At 47.0% G+C, this 22,391-nt stretch overlaps 2 protein-coding genes across 2 annotated transcripts in view; both read left to right on the forward strand.

Moving 5' to 3' along the window:
- The window catches only part of LOC310964264 (FHF complex subunit HOOK-interacting protein 1A-like), a 14,087-nt gene extending 10,230 nt beyond the window's left edge, over positions 1-3,857 (forward strand). The window contains exons 13-15 of the mRNA XM_083937326.1: positions 1,208-1,386; positions 1,471-1,591; positions 3,506-3,857. Of these exons, the coding sequence (XP_083793452.1) occupies positions 1,208-1,386; positions 1,471-1,591; positions 3,506-3,738 (533 nt within the window). The 3' untranslated portion in view covers positions 3,739-3,857. The remainder of the gene's footprint in view (positions 1-1,207; positions 1,387-1,470; positions 1,592-3,505) is intronic.
- A 5,197-nt stretch (positions 3,858-9,054) lies between these two features.
- Positions 9,055-18,387, forward strand: LOC310964124 (uncharacterized protein). The gene is made up of 10 exons (XM_083937140.1): positions 9,055-9,184; positions 10,715-10,774; positions 10,878-11,026; positions 11,951-12,095; positions 12,733-12,765; positions 12,885-12,964; positions 13,096-13,186; positions 13,842-13,949; positions 15,335-15,508; positions 16,305-18,387. The coding sequence occupies exons 1-10, from the start codon at positions 9,154-9,156 to the stop codon at positions 16,454-16,456; spliced, it is 1,023 nt and encodes a 340-aa protein (XP_083793266.1). The 5' UTR covers positions 9,055-9,153; the 3' UTR covers positions 16,457-18,387.
- Positions 18,388-22,391: the final 4,004 nt, after the last annotated feature.

The following is a 22,391-nucleotide window of genomic DNA, read 5'->3' on the forward strand; positions in this document are numbered from 1 at the left end:
CGGCTCTGTGGCACGAAGGTCGGGTCATTCTCAAACAGAAGCAGTTTGTACGACGTATTGTCCGTCCTTGTCAGAAATCAGTTGTTGAGAAGGGAGACACTACATTGTTTAAGGGCGCACTCACACTGTGCCTCCGTACCGTGCCCAAACAGGTTCCACGGGTAAAGTCTGGTTCCTCTGACCAGTGTGAGTGCAACCGTACCACGTCTAGGAGCGGCACGCTTGCCGTCCACGGCCCGTTTGGGAGAGGTGGGCTTTAGTAAAGCACGTTTGCACGTGTACGAGCACGAGCGTGCGCACGTGTACGAGCACGAGGCCTACGGCGGTTCTGAGGTCATTTCCTCTGCGCCTGTTGGGACGTAGAAAAAAGAAGGAGGGACCATGCGCGGACATTTCAAACAATGGCGGTGAAAGGTTCACGTTGGTGTGATGCGGAGGTGGAGTGTTTACTGCAGATTTGGTCGATGAAAAGATTCAAAAACAGTCGACAAGACGCACAAAAACTCCGAGGTCTACGGAAAGATCTGGAAACAAAGCCACTCATCGCCATGACGTCATCAATGCGTGTGACGTGTTACGGCGTGATGACGTATAGGCAGCAAGAAGCATTCTCCGAGGCCCAGGTAGTGTGAGTACAAACGGGCCTGGAGGGGGGGACAAGGACCCTAAAGCACGGGACGGAGGCACAGTGGGAGGGCGCCCTAAGACATTCATAGTGTTGTACTTGGTTGTTCGTCCAAAGCTGTTTGATCGTTCAACAAGCACTTCGGGTTGAGTTTGAGGCGTGAAAGGAGGAAATAATCTCTGAATATAAATGAATCAGGCTAGAAACAAGAGGTTAACAGAGGAAATGTCTCGTCTTGATTAGCGATTTTCTACTGCATCATTGTTTTTATGATATACCCCGATGAGCCAAAGTCAGCATTAAAGGGTTGCAAAAACATTAAAGTAAGAGAGAGAGAGTCTTATTTTGAAGAAGCACTTGAACTGCAGTATCCAACCTCAGAAGACGATGAATGTACACGGCAGAAAGTACAAGCGAAGCCACAGGTAAAGCGAGAACGGTCACTCAAAGGTTAAATTCTAGTCTGCGGACATTCTCTGCTTTTTATATCAGATGTAAAACTGTGGCATTTGCTGTTCATTGACGTCCTTACGTGACTCTAAACCTGGGTTCACTAACCTGTATTTTCCCATGATGCCACAGGCCCGTTCATCAGCGTCCTGTTGTCCCGACTCGAGAACCTTCTGGAGAATTCCATCGCTGTGAACCTGCTGGTGACAGGCATCCTGGCCCAGCTGGTGTCGTACCCGCAACCTCTTCTGAGATCCTTCCTGCTCAGCTCAGACACACACCAGCAACCCAACGTACGCACTCTGTACCAGGTAAAATCCTCACACACACACACACAGACACACACACACACAAACACACACACTAACATACATAATAACACTGTGTATTTGAAGGTGCTGGTGTCGGTGCATGCTCAGGTTGAGCGCTACGTGGCGGCCCGTCCAGAGTATTCTGCCCTCCTCACTCAGGCCTGGAGGTTCTTGTTGGCTAAAGACCAGGACAGCAAGTTCAGAGGTAAACGAACACGCACGTCAACACTCACGAACGGGCGCCGGAGGTTTTAGAAGCTGAAGCTGCTGGTTAAAGTAAGATGGTTGAGGTTTGGCGTTGATCTTGAATGGTTACAATTCAAATACCTAAAACTGCCAGTGGCAGCAGAATTAACAGTGACTCCAGGACGTTGATGCTTCCGGTGTCTGGATGGTCACCCTAGATTTGTGCGAACTCTTGCGATACTCCCTGACTGATGACTTTAACCAGTCAAGGTCAAAACCTCAATCATCCAACTTTAACCATTCAAGGTCAACGCCAAACCTCAACCATCTAACTTTAACCAGTCAAGGTCAAAACCTCAACCATCTAACTTTAACCATTCAAGGTCAATACCTAACTTTAACCCTTCAAGGTCAACGCCTCAACCATCTAACTTTAACCATTCAAGGTCAACACCAAACCTCAACCATCTAACTTTTACCATTCAAGGCCAACGCCAAACCTCAACCATCTAACTTTAACCATTCAAGGTCAATACCTAACTTTAACTCTTCAAGGTCAACGCCTCAACCATCTAACTTTAACCATTCAAGGTCAACACCAAACCTCAACCATCTAACTTTTACCATTCAAGGTCAATTTCTAACCTCAACCATCTAACTTTAACCATTCAAGGTCGATACCTCAACCGTCTAACTTTAACCATTCAAGGCCAACGCCAAAACTCTACCATCTAACTTTTACCATTCAAGGTCAACGCCAAAACTCTACCATCTAACTTTTACCATTCAAGGTCAACGCCAAACCTCAACCATCTAACTTAAACCATTCAAGGCCAACGCCAAACCTCAACCATCTAACTTTAACCATTCAAGGCCAACGCCAAAACTCTACCATCTAACTTTTACCATTCAAGGCCAACGCCAAACCTCAACCATCTAACTTTAACCATTCAAGGTCAACGCCAAACCTCAACCATCTAACTTTTACCATTCAAGGTCAAAACCTCAACCATCTAACTTTAACCATTCAAGGCCAACGCCAAAACTCTACCATCTAACTTTTACCATTCAAGGCCAACGCCAAACCTCAACCATCTAACTTAAACCATTCAAGGCCAACGCCAAACCTCAACCATCTAACTTTAACCATTCAAGGCCAACGCCAAAACTCTACCATCTAACTTTTACCATTCAAGGTCAAAACCTCAACCATCTAACTTTAACCATTCAAGGTCAACGCCAAACCTCAAGCATCTAACTTTAACCATTCAAGGCCAACGCCAAACCTCAACCATCTAACTTTAACCATTCAAGGTCAAAACCTCAACTATCTAACTTTAACCATTCAAGGTCAAAACCTCAACCATCTAACTTTAACCATTCAAGGTCAAAACCTCAACCACCTAACTTTAACCATTCAAGGTCAAAACCTCCTCCCTCTAACTTTAACCATTCAAGGCTAACGCCAAACTTCAACCATCTAACTTTAACCATTCAAGGTCAAAACCTCAACTATCTAACTTTAACCATTCAAGGTCAAAACCTCAACCATCTAACTTTAACCATTCAAGGTCAAAACCTCAACCGTCTAACTTTAACCATTCAAGGTCAAAACCTCAACCGTCTAACTTTAACCATCTCACAAGAGTTTCACGAACTTGGGCTACCATCTAGACACAATCCCAAGAAATAGTCCCCCCATGCTGGTAGGTGGATCCTCTTACCTTTGTAGAGCACAAGGCTAGCCCCCCCCCCCCCAATTCCAGTCTTTGTGCTAAGCTAACTAGCTGCTGGCTGTAGCTTGACATTGAACTCAACATCATGAATTTCTGCAGGACAAAAGCAGCTCCATCGTGCAGATGTTGCGACGCTTGTTTGACGAACCAGCACTTACCCACTTCTAACCACAGTGTGACGTTTGTGTGTTTCTTAGAGTGCCTCCAGTCTCATGGCGGCGACATCCTCCTGGACCCGTCTCTCCCTAACGGCTCTGTGAGGAACGCTCTGGCTCTGCCTCCTCTTGGCGTGCTGCCGCCCTGCCCTCCTATCCCGCCTCAAGCCAAGAGCCGAGTGTTCGCCATCGTGCTGTTCGCCGAGTTCCTGAAAGAGCTGGCCGCCATCGCACAGGAGCACAGCATCGCTCCGGACTGCACTGCGGAGGAGTGACGGGAGACGTTTGAACCGCCTGAGAAATCGCCATTGATGTGCAACTGAGCCAACTCACCGAAGGAGCCGCCGGCGTGAAGACGGAGGACGTGTAAAAGTCCTGGAAACACGCAACACAGAGCATATTACTCATCAAATACTCCGAGCAGCACTTGAATACTTTGGACGTGGATATTTATGTTGATGAATTTGATTTGAAAGAGATTATTTTTGAATATAAAGCCGACGTGTGTTTCCTGTATGTTCGCAGGATCCGTACAAGTTGTTTTCTACTGTTTTCAGAAATATTTGCACTTAATTGTTGATGAATTAAAAATGCAGAGGATCTTCTTCCTAATCTGATTTAAACACATTAAAGTGACTTTACTTTTAGCGATAGAAGCATTTATCCCATTAAACCGCAGCTTGGCTTAAAGCTAACGTTAGCTAACGTTAGCTAGCCAGTAATCTACAGTAACGCTGGATTGATTACTCCGGGTAGGGAATGAGTCCTGACCCCAAGTGAAGGAGTTCAAGTACCTCGGGATCTTGTTCACGAGTGAGGGGACGATGGAGCGTGAGTTTGGCCGGAGAATCGGAGCAGCGGGGGCGGAGCTGCAGTCGCTCTACCGCACCGTTGTGACGAACAGAGAGCTAAGGAAGACAAAGCTCTGGATCTACCGCTCAGTCCTGGTTCCTACCCTCACCTATCGTCATGAAAGCTGGGTCAGGACCCAAAGAACCAGGTCCAGGTCCAAGCGTGTGAAATGTGTTTCCTCAGGAGGGGGTCTGGAGTCTCCCTTAGAGAGAGGGGGAGAAGTTCAGCATCCGTGAGGAACTCGGAGTAGAGCCGCTGCTCCTTTGCGTTGAAAGGAGCCAGTTGAGGTGGTTCAGGATCATCTGGTAAGGATGAACCCTGGGCGCCTCCCTAGGGAGGTGTTCCAGGCACGTCCAGCTGGGAGGAGGCCTCGGGGAAGACCCAGGACCAGGTGGAGAGATTAGATCTCCACACTGGCCTGGGAACGCCTCAGGATCCCCCAGTTAGAGCTGGTTAATGTGGCCCGGGAAAGGGAAGTTTGGGGTCCCCTGCTGGAGCTGCTGCGCCCGAGACCCGACCCCGGATAAGAGGCTGAAGATGAGATGAGGTCGTTTTTAACATTCAGAAGCAAAACAGATATTTGATTTTAGGAAAAGACGAGATGACGTTTTACCTTGAAGCCCAAACGTGCTTTACCGCATTAACACCAGGACGAGGATTTTATCTGTCATGTGGAGACAAATGTGTGACACAGTAGACGGATGGAGTGATGAAGGAGGTGTATTAAAGTTCAGCCATTTTGAAAAGTGTATTTGTTCGTTGTAACAAACCGTTCCGTTTATCTGGTAATCTAATTTCTGCGTCTGACCTTAATGAATCTCTTTATTGTGTTCATGACTTCAGAACACACACACGCTCACACGCACACACACACAGACACGCACACACACACGCACGCACACACACATACACACGCGCAAGCCCACACACACGCGCACACACACGCACACACACTCACAGACACACAAACACTCACAGACACTCACAGACACACACACACAAACACACACACACACACACACACACACACAGGTGGCACACGCTCAAGTCTTTGCTCGCCCCGTCACATATACATACTCCCTCCCTATCTCTCTCTCACACGCACACACTCACGCACACACACACAGAGACACACACACACACACACACACACACACACACACACACACACACACACACACACACACACACACACACACACACACACACACACACACACACACACACACACACACACACACACACACACACACACACACACACACACACACACACACACACACACACACACACACACACACACACACACACACACACACACAGCCTTACTTTGACCAGTGCATGATGCAGAAATGAAAGTGTTTAAGTTTCTCACACAAACATCAGATGTTGATTTGTTTTGAATATAAAATGTGGTGATTTTTGTGTTCACACCTGGAGGAAAGGTGATAAAAGTATAATAATAATTAATATTAGACGTCATTTGCTGTCGTGCTCCTGTGGCTGTTCACTCGTGTTGCGTTCAGGTCCAGTGGGAAAGCTGCCGTGTTGTCACAGCACACGCACACACACACACACACACACACACACACACACGTAAACAGACTCACAGACACACACACGCGCACACACACACACACACGCACACACACACACACACACACACAGCCACATGATCAAGTCTTTGCTCGCCCCGTCACCTATACACACTGCCTCCCTATCTCTCTCACACACGCGTACACACACACACACACACGCACGCACGCACACACACACACACACACACACAGGTGGCACATTGCCACATGATCAAGTCTTTGCTCGCCCCGTCACATACACATACTCCCTTCCCATCTCTCTCTCTCTCACACACACACACACACACACGCACACACACAGACACGCCCCCTGCTGGTGAACCGTGGTTTCTTCTTTTCCCTGACTCTCGTCTGCTCTTGGAATAAAGGATCGTCACAATCGTCTTGTCGACTGTTTTGGAATCTTTTCATCGACCAAATCTGCAGTAAACACTCCACCTCCGCATCACACCAACGTGAACCTTTCACCGCCATTGTTTGAAATGTCCGCGCATGGTCCCTCCTTCTTTTTTCTACGTCCCAACAGGCGCACAGGAAATGACTTCAGAACCGCCGTAGGCCTCGTGCTCGTACACGTGCGCACGCTCGTGCTCGTACACGTGCAAACGTGCTTTACTAAAGCCCACCTCTCCCAAACGGGCCGTGGACGGCAAGCGTGCTGCTCCTAGACGTGGTACGGTTGCACTCACACTGGTCAAACGCACTAGGCTTCAGCTGAAAAAACGGTTTTGGCGCGGTGCGGAAGGACAGTGTGAGCGCGCCCTCAGTCTGCGGGCTGGCTGAGATAAACATCTGGTGCGATTTCGGTCTTTGGGCCTTTACTGACCCGTCGTGGAGCTCAAATTCTAACAAACCACTGCTCGTTTTTGCAATTTCAACAAACTTAAGTCGCTTTCTGTCCTTCTCTACCTGCAGGTGCTGCAGTCATTCTATCAAGGGGAGATGTTTACATGGAGGATTATAATTACTTGGATTATGATGAAGATTCATTCTTTGGTAGTGGTGAATTTAACGTCTCCCTGTTCATACCTGAAAACGTTTCAATGCACTCAGGACCTTGGCCGGGTAAAGATGACTCGCCCTCCCTCTCCTCCTCAGGTAACCTCTATCTCCCCCAGTCAGTGTTCACTCACCCGTTTTATTTACGTTAGCACGGTGATAACTTAAAGCTGACGTCGGTGACTTCCTGTAAAAACGCATGTTGCATCTTTATTGACTCTTTATTGTCTCTCTGCCTGCAGCTGCCACAGACGTTTCACTGATGGGAGCTGGAAACGCCAGCATCAACCCACTCCGTCTGGTTCATGTCCTCTTGGTTTTGTTCACGTTAGCGTATTAAACATTTGTTTCATGATTCAAATCTCAGAGTCGTGGTTTGCTGGAGTTATTTTGGGGCTTTTCTTTGCAGATGATACTGCCTGTTATCTGATACACACTGGAAGGTAAAATAAAGACAGTTATTAGTTTTTTGGTTGTTCATGAGTTAAATGTTTGATGAAGAAACTAAAGGATAATCCCTGATGTCTTATATTCAGTTGTGGCTTCATTCATGCAGCTCCAGTGCTTTTACCGGAGTACTGAATCTATTTTTAGCGTTTGGGTCTCCTCACCCTAACTTCAGACGTCATTATGATGGATTTCCCTTTACTGGATTAACATTTTACCATTTAGAGGTTAATAAAGATTCAATGTGAAATAAGACTATTGTTATAAAGTTGAAATCTTGTACGTCAATGTGGACTTTTCAGGAATTTAACCTTGACGGTATGACGCTTTCCTCACGGATGCTGAACTTCTCCCCCTCTCTCTAAGGGAGACTCCAGCCCCCCTCCTGAGGAAACACATTTCAGACGCTTGTACCCGAAATATTATATATATACACATTATATTATATATTAGATCTCCACACTGGCCTGGGAACGCCTCAGGATCCCCCAGTTAGAGCTGGTTAATGTGGCCCGGGAAAGGGAAGTTTGGGGTCCCCTGCTGGAGCTGCTGCGCCCGAGCCCTGACCTCGGATAAGAGGCTGAAGATGAGATGAGATGTACGTACATAAATGCACAGGTGGGACAAAAGAACCCCCTGAGAGCTTTGCATTTGTCTAAATAAGCATCTGATTCACATGAAAGTCTACAAAAATGTGGGAAAGATACTATTTCATGGTAACGGTTGTTTTAATTCTGCAGTTTAAAAGTAAAGTTTTAGGTGTTTAATGCTGACAAACATGGACAGTGTGTGTGTTTAGGCTTTAGTAAGAACTAAGCAGCCCCCTGATGTGCGATCGAGGTGAGAAGACGAAACTGAGCTCGCATCCTGTCTATGTGGAGCGCCGCGGTCGATGACTCAGTTCCTGAACACTGACTGAGACCGAGGAGAGAGAGAGAGAGAGAGAGAGAGAGAGAGAGAGAGAGAGAGAGAGAGAGAGAGAGAGAGAGAGAGAGAGAGAGAGAGAGAGAGAGAGAGACAGAGAGACAGAGAGACAGAGAGAGAGAGAGAGTGCACAGAGAGAGAGAGAGAGAGAGAGAGAGAGAGAGACCGAAGGTCCTGGAGGCAGCGGGACTCCGACCTGCGGCCCTTTGCTGCATGTCTCCCCCTCTCTCTCTCTCTCACCCTATTTCCTGTCTGTCCTTTATAATAAAGACCTGAAAAACTGAGGTGACCCTATAAAGCCGCTTTTCCCCCCCGTGTGATTAAGAGGGGTTCCGGGATTCGAACCAGGAACCCTCTAGATTTTTTGGCAGTTTTCAAGCCTTTTATTATAAAGGACAGACAGGAAATGGGGTGAGAAAGAAAGGGGAAGACATGCAGCAAAGGGCCGCAGGTCGGAGTCAATCCCACGTCGGGTGCCTCAATCCCACGGCGGGTGCCTCGAGGACCTGCTAACCACTATACCACCGTGTCGCCCTTCTTCAACAACAGAATAGGAAAGAAGTTTCTTTACGCAGCTGAGGCTAAAACATCTACATGATGCAGCGCGAAGGGCTACGCCGCTGCTCTCTGTCCGCATGCTTTTGGCAACATGGTGTTAAAGAAGACAAAAGAGAGAGAGAGAGAGAGAGAGAGAGAGAGTCGGGGGAGGAGAGGAAGCACGAAGCAGAAAGCTCATAAAGAAGTGAGAGTCGCGGAGGAGGAAGAGGAAGAGGAAGAGGGTTCGACATAAAGAAAACAGATGATCGTCCTCCATCTTTAGGGACACGCTTTGAAAGAGAGAGAGAGAGAGAGATCCGACCCGTCAGCGCGATGAAGTCGTGGAGTCGCCTCTGCTTCCTCGGTGAGTTCACGTCAAACCTCCTCAAGTTCAAGCTTTCTTCAGACCTCTCTTGCGTTTACAGAGAGATGAGGGACACGCACGAAACTTCGATCACAGGGGTAAGAAAAGAAGCAGGAGAGGGACGTAGAACTCACGTAACCTTTCACACCGGCCGCGTGGTTCCAAACCTCTACTTCAGCTGCTCCCGCCGCCATTTATCCAACGCACCGACGCCTCCGAGGCCTCGGTTTAGTCCAAAAGTCCTCAAATGGTTAGAGTTCATTCAAGGACTCAGGAGCGACTGTGTGCAGGAAGTAACGCGCGGCACGCAATCGGAGAACACTCTGATTATTTCAGAGAGACGGAAAATGAATCATCGGGAGGTTTGAACGGAAACAGACAGAAATAGAAACGTACGTTTTTTAAATTCCACGTTATTTACTTTGATTTTCGTCTGAAGGTTCGTTTTCTCTTCAGTACGGCGTCGTTTATTCTACTTTCCCAACGTGGAAACGCTTCATATCAAAGTCCGTAACATGCTGTTGGTAATTGGTAATGAGGGCGACCTTGTTATGTGTCAGACGCAGATGGATCCCAGTGTTTTTCTGCGTAAAACACATCAAATAAGACGTTTTTTACTGTTGCTCGACCGTGTTTAGAGACTGACAGGAGAGTGGCTAACAGTGGTTAGCTCGGGGCAGCACGGTGAAGGCATTCAAAGGTCTTTTTTAACCACTAATGCTGCTGAAAATAACAGCAAACCTCTGCAGCAGCATGAGAAGAGTCCCTACACACAAAACAAAGCAGCTTCTGCACAAACAAACAAACAACACCGGCTTCAGCAGCTTAACCGAGCACAAACGGATCATTACACCAAATTCAAACCAGAACTTAAAGTTTAATTCCGGCGCAAAATCATCCCAGGGTCTTTTTTACGGCACTTACAAACATCAAATACTCCATCGAGACAGTTTTTTTTGTGTGTAACAACTGTTAACGGAGAAAGAGTCGCTAACAGCCGGACGTGGCTAACAGTGATTAGCTCGGGGCAGCGCGGTGAAGGCATTCAAAGGTCTTTTTTAACCACTAATGCTGCTGAAAATAACAGCAAACCTCTGCAGCAGCATGAGAAGAGTCCCTACACACACAACAAAGCACCAATGGGCTCCTTCCACTGTAATGGACTTTACTATGAGAGGAGCTGGTACAGGGGCCAGTAGGTAAGTCTTTAAAACACTCTTTAATAAACTCTGGCTTCACTAACTACACTGTTGCTGCTTTGTTGTGTGTGTAGGGACTCTTCTCATGCTGCTGCAGAGGTTTGCTGTTATTTTCAGCAGCATTAGTGGTTAAAAAAGACCTTTGAATGCCTTCACCGTACTGCCCCGAGCTAACCACTGTTAGCCACGTCCGGCTGTTAGCATCTCTAGGATTTTTCCGTTAACAGCTGTTACACAAAAATAGTGTTTTTCAAAACCAAAATCAGCTGTTTCTAAGAATTTGAACCCTTTATTTTGCCTCACACGTCATCTTTCTCTCTTTCCGTCTCAGTTGCAGCGATTTCTTCCGTCTCCGGAGGACAAAATGAAACAACGGCATCTCCAGGTCCAGGTACGGACGACAGATGATGATGTGATCCACGCTGGACCGTTCTGCACGTTTAGCACCGTCGGGTGACGTAGATGATTCATCTCTTTCTCACTGTCTGACACAGATCCACCCGTCGTCCCTACGACGCCAACGCCACGGCAGCCATCGGATGAAACTCGAGAAGAAGCTGCGTTCACCACCGCGCCGTCCACCCTTTCTCCTCAGAGCAACACGTCGGCCAACGCGACACGTGTGACCTTGACGGCCTCTACGGTAACAAACCCAGCTTTAGTTATCTCGTAGTGTGACGCCCACGTTAGCCGTGCTACGTTTGGAAACAAGAGCTCAGAAGTGAAGCAATTTAACGTGACCGCTGTGGACGCCACGTTAGACGCCATCTGGTGTAAATAAAGCAAGAAGATTTGAGATATGTTGTTTGTAGCGGCCTCTGTGGCGGTGAGCTGTTACTGCAGGTGACCCCGTTCTTTCAGAGCCTCCATTTTGTCACGTTCACGGTCACTATGTGTGTTTTTTTGCTCTTTTTTTAAACTTTATTGAAACACATTCGACTCTCCGGTCCGTCCCCTAAATGTTACCCTCTTACACACACACACACACACACACACACACACACACACACACACACACACACACACATACACACACGCACACGCACACGCGCACGCGCACACGCACACGCACACGCACACGCACACACACACACTTCTCTGACCTTACTACAAGCCTGACTCAAGTTGGAAGTCCCAGATTTCCAATTACAAGTGAACGCAGCGGAACCGTTAGTGACGAGCTCCAGACCGCCGCCAGACTCCTTTGACAAAAACAGTAATTTTGATTTGTTTGTTTGTGTTGTTGTGGTCTTTCTTTAGTCAGTGGAGTCTGGGGGCTTCAGTCCCCGTCGTAAACGGCTGAAAATACTCAGAATAAAATGTAGATTTATAGATTTTAATGTTGTAAAACGCGTCCACAGCAGGACATTTCCGATCTTCTGTGTCTCCAAACTGGCGACATTGACTTCAAAGTGTCTGAACTCTCTTTAAATACAAGATATCTTAAAGTTTAAAGTATAAAAACAGGAACTAACGTCAAAAACAAACACTTTTAAAGCTGAATTAACGAGAATCAAAGCCAACGTTGGCATTAAAAGCTCTCATCTCCCTCTGACGTCGTCCGCAGACTCGAGAAGAAACCACGGGTACAGAGGACGCCTTTCAAACGACAGGGGAAGTCAACGGCAGCGTGCCAGTCGGCGGGAAAGATGGTGGCGGAGCTGATGTGGCCACGGTTTCCATGGCGACGGCCAGTACTTCATCAAAACCAGGTACCTCACAGAAGGCGGATTTATGAGTTTGTCTTCCTGTTTGTCAAACCACAACTTTACACGCTCGTGTGCTCTGTAACTGCCACACACACACACACACACGCGCGCACACACACACACACACACACACACACACACACACACACACACACAGAGACACACACACGCTAACGCACACACACACGCGTACGCACACACACACACACACACACACACACGCACACACACACACACACACACACACGGAGACATACACACAAACACATGCACGCAAGCACGCACACACACACAAGCACACACACACACACACACACACGCATTCACACAAGCACGCACACACACAAGCACACACACGCGCACACACACACACATACACACAAGCACGCACGCACACACAAGCACACACACACTAGAACGTACACACACACACACACACACACAAGCACGCACACACATACACACACACACACACAAGCACGCACACACAGTAGAACGCACACACACACACGCACGCAAGCACACACATGCGCGCACACACACACACACACACACACACACACACACACACACACACACACACACACACCGCCACCAGGGGGCGATCACTGAGCAGTAACCAGCTGTGTGTCTGTTTCAGGAGCAGATGGAGGCTCTGGAGCTTCGTCCTGGGGTGAGGATGTGGTTTTATTTATTCATTTTTAAATCACTTATCTGCTCAAACCAGCGTTTTCTATTCTACTCTGTTCTTCCCCCCCCCTGCTGCTGCCACGACCAACACGTCTGCCTCAGGTTACGTGATCCTGGTCTTGATCATCCTGGTGATCGTCGCTCTGTGCGTCATCCTCTACTTCCTCAGGAGAGTCTCCAGAGTAAGAACGCTGCATTATTTTACCCTAAAATACGTATACGACACCAATGTGTCACAGTCAGGGTTGTTAGCTGACGCTCTATCTTGCTTTTTTAAAATATTTCTCACCGACCTCTTTGTTTGTTCGTCCAGACGTACTCGTTTGACCTCCATCGCCAGGTTCCCGCCAACCATCTCAACGAACCCGCCGGCACCTTTGAACCAGTCTACCTGGACGACCTGGGTGTGTGTGTGTGTGTGTGTGTGTGTGTGTGTGTGTGTGTGTGTGTGTGTGTGTGTGTGTGTGTGTGTGTGTGTGTGTGTGTTACATTAATATTACTGCAACAGGACCATATGAGCATAACCAAGCCCCCACCACAGCCACTTCCTGTTTCAAACAGGAAGTGGCGAAAACGTCAGAGTGTCTCTGAGTGTCCACTAGGGGCAGGTTTCATAACAGAGCAGCTTCTCATTGAGCCCCATGTTAAACAGGCCGTTTACACAGCATCATTAAACCTGTTTAAGGACAAAAGAACATTCTAGTCTGTGTGTTTAGATCAGGTCTCCATGACAACACTGAGGGGGAGGGGCTAGTTTTTATTTTATTGGAGGTTAAAGTTTATGACTAATTAGGGGCGTGGCCTCTTGAGTGACAGCTAGCCTCTGGCCCTCACTTCTCCTCGGAGGTAAACGTCAGCCAGATGGACGTACGCCCATCCCCCCAACGTCACATACATGCCCTTTTTTGGTCAGAGGAAATGAGGCAAAAGTCAAAGTCTAAGAAGAGGGCGACTCCCGTAGGCGAGGACGATTCGATCAAGTTGAGAGAACGGACCCCGAGAGAGTATACGTCCGTTTGCTTTACAGTCTATGATCATGACGTGTCGGTTGTGTTTCAGATCGACCAGCTCCTAAAGACCCACTGACCACAGACGACCTTTCACCTCCTCTTGTATCCAACGGCACAACTCTACAGTCGGAGGAACGAGGCTCCAATGGAGAGAACGGTACATCAAACAACTACAACAAACTTTAAACCCCAGCACCGGGCGTCTGATCCTGGACCGCCCCACGTCCCACAGCCGGCTGTATCAGCAAACTAGTTGCTGCCGTTACACAGGATAGCCGCTAACTTTAGGTCTGTCTAATGGCCGCCGCTGCTAAATGTTTAACGTGAGCACAGCATGTATGGACTCTGCCTGTGCGTTTGTTTGCACTGTTGGCTGCAGCGAAGCTGAAGAGAGGCGAGGGACTTGCTAGAGAGCCGAACGCCATCCATTCCTGGAAGAGTCAGGGCACAGGGTGTCACAGGCAACCAAGAAAGTCCGGGAAGGTCTCCGTTGTTGAGTCATGTTACAACCTGTTCGTCAGTTAATTCAGGCTGTTCTCGTGCATTTTTCATACATATAACAACGAAAATGATGCGCAGATATTCATGTGTTATCCCCACAGTGAAAGCATCAGACGGGAGGCCGGTCAGGGGGGCATGGCTGGCACAGGACTTTAAGTACAGGGGAGCAATTTCCGTCCGTATGAACCGATCCACAGCCTCTTTGCTGATCCTAACTGAGTGTTCATGCCTAACATGACCGACACCTTTTGTCTGCTAACGTCGTTGTTTTGTGCGTTGTTGCACGTCTGGGTTGGTGAATTACCGCAGGAGGTTTTCAGCCCTTTATGGCGTTTGTCTGATCCTTACCAAGAGTTTTTCACGCCTAACCCTCAACGACACCTTTTGCTGGCTAAAATCAGTCAGGTACCATTGTTTTTTGTGCGTTGTTGCACTTCCGCTTTAGCGTATTTTGACTCCCGGTACGTCCTGTGGTCGGTCCTGTGGTCCGTCCTGTGGTCCCCGTGGTCCGTCCTGTGGTCCGTCCTGTGGTCTGTCCTGTAGTCCGTCCTGTAGTCCGCCCTGTAGTCCGCCCTGTGGTCCCCTGTGGTCCCCGTGGTCCGTCCTGTGGTCTGTCCTGTGGTCCGTCCTGTGGTCCCTCCTGTGGTCCGCCCTGTAGTCCGTCCTGTGGTCCGCCCTGTGGTCCGTCCTGTAGTCCCTCCCGTGGTCCGTCAGCTCGTTTTTTTTTCTACGAATTTCTGTTGCTTTACTTTACACAGGATTTGCTACGGACGTGTTCAAGAGAACGCGTTGATGAATACATGTAGAGTAAGTTACGCACAGAACGTTTGTATGACTGATGAGAAAAACTGGAAAAAGGCTTCTCAGGTAGAAAATAGTTGTGTTTAGTATAAACTGTGGGAGTGCAGAAGACTACAGGAAGGGTGTATTCACCACCTCAGAGATCTTACTGTTGCACATCTTTTCACTGCTGCACTAGAAAAACGTTAAACGTGTCCTACCTACTTGTCTTCTCTTCTTCTGCTCACTCTCTCGCTCCAGCTCCACAGGAACAGCCAGATGCAAACGGTCTGGAGACCTCACCCACCGGTGACACCAGTCCCTCACCGGGCGACGACAACGCGCCCGACAAGAGGTCCAGCCCACTGAGCGGTTCCAACCTGTTCTTCGATGCTCTCGGGGAGTTGCAGCAGAACGAAAACAATAACAACCCATGTAAGATACATAAGTCATCTAAATGCAAAAACAAGTAGACGAGTATTTTTCATGATGATAATAATTGATAGCACCGCTTCGAAGGAAAGGAGCCTGACGGGTGTAAAAACGTGTGCACAAATGAATCATCCATGCTCTCACATTATAGCTCTGAACCATATTGTTATCATTTAACACGTACAACTTGAATTATTTCCATGTATCAAGACGCAAATGGTGAAAAATCGTGTGCTGAATTAAGCTACACGGAGGAATTTGTGCGGCTAACTGACAAAAAATTGCTAAAACATCCAATGCAACATCAGAGTTCAACATGAAAAAGGACACATATTATACAATTGACTAGTTACGATAGAAATCTGTGTTTATAGTCATCGATATAAAAGTACTGCAGCTAGCCTGCTAGCTAACATTCAAGTTAACACCTCGGGAAACACTCACTCTCACCAGGATGTGTACACTCATTAGCCATTGTTTATATTTTTTACTCTTGCCACTTGATTGTAGTCTCGCAGTATGTGTTTTAAGCTAGCTTAGCACAATGACTGGAAGCAGGGGGAAACTGCTAGCCTCGCTAGGAAAAGACACTAAATCCAAAACTGTCTCATTTTGTGTGTTTACCTTGTTTGGCTCCTCGCCTTGGTGCTAAGCTAGGCTAAAGAAGTCACTTAGCTAACATTAATCTTAGCTTTTGACTCCCTGATAGAGAAGTAAAGAAGTGTTTGTCATGAAATATCTTTGTATAAATCTTTTAGTCAGCTTTATCTAAAACTGAATGTCCTTTTTCTTTCTTTAGCCATTTGCTCCAGTGACCCGTTCGTCGAAATAAACCTTGACGAGCCGGCGTGGTGCGACCAGCTCCTCGCCTCTCCTCAAGCTCCTTCTTCTGTCCTCCCCTTCACTCCTTTCTCTTTCTCCTCTTCCTCCTCCTCCTCCTCTTCTTCTTAGCCCCTTCAGAAATGACCCCCAGCTCAACATGGAGGTTAAGATTGAGTTGACGGGGATTTCGGTGTATATCTCTCAACTGACAAGCTCTGAACATACATGCTAGCTTAAAGATGTTGTGGTATGTTTAGATATAGATGCATTTAGCGATAATCTCTGTGAAATTGAACATACAAGGTTATTTTGGCACAGTAGGGTTGCGTCTAGACGTTAACCTTAAATTTGTGAAAACTCTCACAAGACCTGACGACCTCATCTTTACTATTGGAGGTGAACAAGTGCAGCGGAGACGGAAATTAAGGATCTTTTATGGGATATTTCAAAGTTGTTGATGCAAGTGGTTTTATTGTGAAGGACTAAAGTACAGTCCCGGGTGTGTTGACAGTGTTAATGTTTATTTGGATGACCAGCAGCTCCCAGTGTTTACAGCGAGGAGATACGAAGGGGTGTCCGCAGTAGAGCCAAGGGTAGCTTAGCGCGCAGCTAACGCAAAGGTATTAGCATCCTTTTGATGACTTTTGTAAAGACGAAGCTGAAGTAAATGGTTGAAACGATATTTGGTTAGAAAGGTGAGAAGTTAGACTTTCATTTTACATCATTAAACTTACTCAAAACATTACACAAAGATTTACAGGCCTGCGTGTAGTTTTAACAGACGTTTGGAGAGAACGTTAGCCAAAAACCGTCTGACACATTAGTGACACAAGCGCGTTTAAACACCACTTTTTATGATAAAGTAAATGCAATCGCCAGAAAGCTGATGTTATGCTGAACAAACTACGCCACAGTCGCATGACTTTAACGTCACCGCCACTATCATCAAACCGATTTTGCACGCTAACCGCGATTTAACCAGTTGTTAGCAATTGCAAGGACAAACTTCTGGGGTGTTTACTGACAAATTTTAGGCCGTATCTATGGCCTTATTTAATAAATGTTTAATTCATTCAATCTACAAACCCATTTAAAAATCCCATTGCCTTCGAGACGAGGTAACCGCGGTTTCAAAATGCTAACTCATTTCTTGGTTTAAAGACTCGTATCTGCAGCTCTCTATGAATAACTTCAATAATCTGACAAGAGTTTCGCAAATCTAGGGTTACCATCTATTCGTAGCCCCACAGTTATGATACTCAGTCAGTTTCGTTAACCAAAACGGTGAGTTTAACCATTAGCTAGCAAACTATTTTAGCTTAGCTGTTAGCCAAAAATGTTTCACAGTTAAAAATGAAAGAGGAGTTTATAAATCAAGCACTATTTGATAGTTTTCTGTTCCTCAAACTACACCAATGTTGCTCACAAGCTATTCAAAATCTTGTATTTCTGACAGTAGCAACACAATATTGTTTTAACTGCACAACGGGGCCAAAGTTAGCCAAACTGTAAATATGCTTTCTGTATTATAAATTCAAACTTTCATGTATCCTCAAAGCAGTTTCAGTCCAAAGCAACTGGACTTGGTTCTTTGTCTAGGACAGGGATGTCCAAGTCAAACACATCAGAGGGCCAAAAAACAAATTAGCTACAAGCCGAGGGCCGGACTGGTTCAATGTTTATTAAAACATATTAAAATAATTGCATATAACTTATTGAACCAAGACCTAACACAGTGTACCGTATTTTTTTCGCTGAAAGTTGACATCTGCCCTGAATGCTGATGAAAAATGACCCACTTGCAGCACTGCAGTGAGTTTGCGGGCTACCGTTGCATTGTGGGTAATGTAGTTTTGGTGCGTGAAAAACACCAGCAGGCGGCTGTGGCGTCCTGGTCCAGTCCCAGCCTGGTCCTGGTCCTGGTCCTGGTCCTGGTCCTGGTCAGATGCGTACATGAACTGATGAAGCCTCTTGGATGAGAGGTGAAACGTCTTCCTGACAAATAACCAAGTCCAGTTGCTTTTGACTGAACTTGCTTTGAGGATGACGACGACCTGGACACACGAGAACATTCACAGACGTTTCACCTCTCATCCAAGAGGCTTCATCAGTTCATGTACGCATCTGACCAGGCTGGGACTGGACCAGGACCAGGACCAGGCTGGCACTGGACCAGGACCAGGACCAGGCTGGGACAGAACCAGCACCAGGACCAGGACCAGGACCAGGACCATGCTGGGACTGGACCAGGACCAGGACCAGGCTGGGACTGGTCCTGATGCTGTGGTCTTTGCTCAGTGCCGTTACTGCTTTTCTCTCCTCAATGGTGAGGTTGGATGGGGGGACCTTAGCCTGGGACAACGCTAAGCTGTTCACTTTCAACCTTAGCTGTTCAGCCTCAGTTCCATTAAGGTTGTTTCTCGTTATAGCCGATTCTGTAGACGTAATCAACTCCACTATGGGGACCTCTGTTGGTGTCATGGCAAAGTTCAAGCCCTTGGCTAAGACCTCCTTCTCTGGGTGGGTCAGATCTCTGTCCGACAGATTCTTAACCCATCTGTTGTGAGTTTCTTCCTGTGCTGGAGTGTCAGTTTTTTTGCCTCCAAGTGAGTATTTCTGTGTTTTTGCCGATATCCCGGGATTGCAAATTGTGACATTTCTTTGTTTGTCCCTCTTTGCTCTTGTTGTGCTGAGATAGTTGGGCTTTCTGGGTGAAATCCACAACTTTTGCCATGATAGAAACAGGAAGGATTGATGCAGTTTCTGTAGTGAGAGGTCTGCTTTCTCTTTAGGACCAGTCCTAGCCTGGTCCTGGTCCTGGTCCTGGCCCTGGCCCTGGCCCTGGTCCTGGTCCAGTCCCAGCCTGGTCCTGATCCTGGTCCTGGCCCTGGTCCAGTCCCAGCCTGGTCCTGGTCCTGGTCCTGGTCCTGGTCCAGTCCCAGCCTGGTCCTGGTCCTGGTCCTGGTCCTGGTCAGATGCGTACATGAACTGATGAAGCCTCTTGGATGAGAGGTGAAACGTCTTCCTGGACAAATAACCAAGTCCAGTTGCTTTGGACTGAACTTGATTTGAGGAGAACGACGACCTGGACACATGAGAACATCCACAGGCGAACTTTCAAATACATTTTAAATCAGACGTTTGTGAGGTTGTGACTGTAACTGTGTATAACGGGCTATGGTTGAAATGCTTTGTGCTTTCATTTGCATTTTTTTAACAAATAGATTTTTATTGTAGAATTCACTGTTTTTGCTTTATTGTTTTCGAACCCTTTGGACCAAACTGACGTACAAATGTGTAACTTATTGTTTTAAAGTCATGGATGTTTTTCTTGTTCTTTTGTTTTTGTGTTTGTCTTCTGTCCATTTAGCCACGACAGTCGTTTGTAGTTTTAATAAAGCTGAACGAATAAAACAGTTTGCATTTGCAGCTCTTGTACACTTCAATAAAAGAGTCATGTTTCTCAATTAAAACTTTTAAAACCAGTTGAACATGTTTGTTTGGTTCTGTTCTGTGTGACGATGTTAAGGAAGTTTGCCGACGACGCGTGACGGCGGGCACGACGCAGTGGTGCCAGGCCGGTCACCTCTCAGAACCTCAGTAAACCAAGGAGCTGATGTGGACTGGGCCTGGGAACATCAGAGGTCTTTATTGGAAGACCTAAAGGCAGTGACTCAGCACTTTTGCCTCACAACAAGAGGGTTCCTGGTTCGAATCCCGGCTGGGGCCCTTCTGTGTGGAGTTTGCGTGTTGTCCCCGTGTCTGCGTGGGTTTTCTCCGGGTTCTCCGGTTTCCTCCCACAGTCCAAAGACGTGCAGGTGTTCGGTTCATTGATGACTCTAAATCACCCGTAGGTGTGAATGGTTGTCTGTCTCTGTTCGTCTCTATGTGTCCTGTGATAGACTGGCGTCCTGTCCAGGGTGGACCCCGCCTCACGCCCGATGTCAGCTGGGATCGGCTCCAGCCCCCCGCGACCCCAACAGGGACAAGAGGTTGAAGAGGAATGAATCAACTCAGAGGAAATTCATGTCATTTTGTGCTCGGTGTCATCTGGAACCATGAACTCCTGCTGAACCCCATGCTGGGTGCTCAGATACTGAGAGAGGGAGCTGACATTGGGCGTGAGGCGGGGTCCACCCTGGACAGGACGCCAGTCTATCACAGGACACATAGAGACGAACAGAGACAGACAACCATTCACACCTACGGGTGATTTAGAGTCATCAATGAACCGAACACCTGCACGTCTTTGGACTGTGGGAGGAAACCGGAGAACCCGGAGAAAACCCACGCAGACACGGGGGGAACATGCAAACTCCACACAGAAGGGCCCCAGCCGGGATTCAAACCAGGAACCCTCTTGCAAACTGTATTATTCTTTCAGCTTTATTAAAACTATAAATGACTGTTGTGGCTAAATGGATACACATTACTAAACATCTATCCTGATTGACAGGTGGCCGTAGCCCCTTTCTGGTCCATTTGACTCTCAATGGGACCATCATTGACTAAATGAACATCATGCTGAATTGAAGATATGTACCAGGAGTTTAAGACGGGGCAGTGGTCTACGTCCTCCTCCTGAGGGACACTTTACGCTGCAAACACGTCTTTCTCTCTCCTCGACAGGTCAAAGGAAAGACTTTCAAATGCACGCAAAGTGGAAAATAGTTTCTTATTCATGTATGAAAACGTACAAACGTACAAACGTATACCAGATTATATTGTTAGTAGTCAGAGAGCAACTCAAACGGTATATAAAAAACATTATATACAACAGTTTAGATACAACATTAAAGCAGCAGGAATGTTCATCCGCAAACATCAGATATAAGAGGAAAACATTTGACTGCACCAAACAGACTGTTGCGTTAAGCGCACGCAGCTGATTATACTTACTTTGTGAGGTTTGAACGCAGGACTCTTAGTGGCAGTGGAGTGTTTTCATAGTACTTTGAGGGTTCGGCTGGAAAACAAGGCCCCACACAACCCTGACACACCGGATGAAGGGGATAAAAGCATGTGGTGTACACACTGACAGGGTGATTGGGTAACGAGACGCAGGTGAGCAGGAGGAGGAAAGTGCGAGGACACCTGGTGGACAGGTGGAGAACCTCCGGTGTGTGAGTGCTGGAGTTTGGTTTTCTCACATTATAGCCCACCCAGAAGTGTTTACCTGTTGAAATATCTTAAATGGGGCATAAAACTCCTAAAATGCACTTGCACTGCAGGTCCTGCATGTGACTGAAAGGTCGTTTCTGCCTCAAAATGACTCGATTTCATGCATTTATTATTTACGTGTGGCATGTTACAGTCTTTTACATGTAAAAGGTGATGTACAGCTGGGTATCGTCGGCATAAAAGGTCGAAATACGACCTTTAAAGGAGGGCGCAGCAGAACTAAATGTCCTTTTCCCCGGTTTAGTACGGACTCTAGGTCCAGTTAGTAAGAACGAATCCTCAGAGCGGAGCTGACGGGTTCCTGTGCTTCTTCAAATGTCATATTTCCGCAGGTATGAAGGAAGGACACCGAGGATAGTCTAATGAATGAGGATATGCCAATGATTGAGTCTGCGGTGGACAGGGAAAACCATCCACAGCCAGCATACAAGCGGCAGTGGTGCGTGAGGGTTTTAAAATTCAATTCAATTCAATTCAAAAAACTTTATTTGTATTTGCAATTCAGGGCACACAGAGCAGCAAATAATGACAGTGCAACTATACAAAAACATTTTAACCTACCACAAGAATAAAGTGTAGAAGAAGAACAAGTGTCAGGATGTTAGTGTGTTAGTACAGGTTAGATACAGAGAACATCGTCGGCGTGAGATGTAGAAAGACATGCGTGTATCAGATGTAAGCAGACATGTGAACGGGTGTATATATATGATGTAAACATGCAGTAGACTGTTGAAACAGGTATAAACAGAACTGTAGTGCAGAAAAGATGTAAGTGGACAGTGATGTGGTGATCTGTGGATTCAGATGTGCTCAGACAAATCTCCGTGCTCCGTGGTCGACCGTGTCCAAATACTGTAGGCATTTTGAAGATGCATTCATATTT

The sequence above is a fragment of the Echiichthys vipera genome (genome assembly GCF_963691815.1).
Source record: "Echiichthys vipera genome assembly, chromosome: 22".
Taxonomy (NCBI): Eukaryota; Metazoa; Chordata; class Actinopteri; order Perciformes; family Trachinidae; genus Echiichthys; species Echiichthys vipera.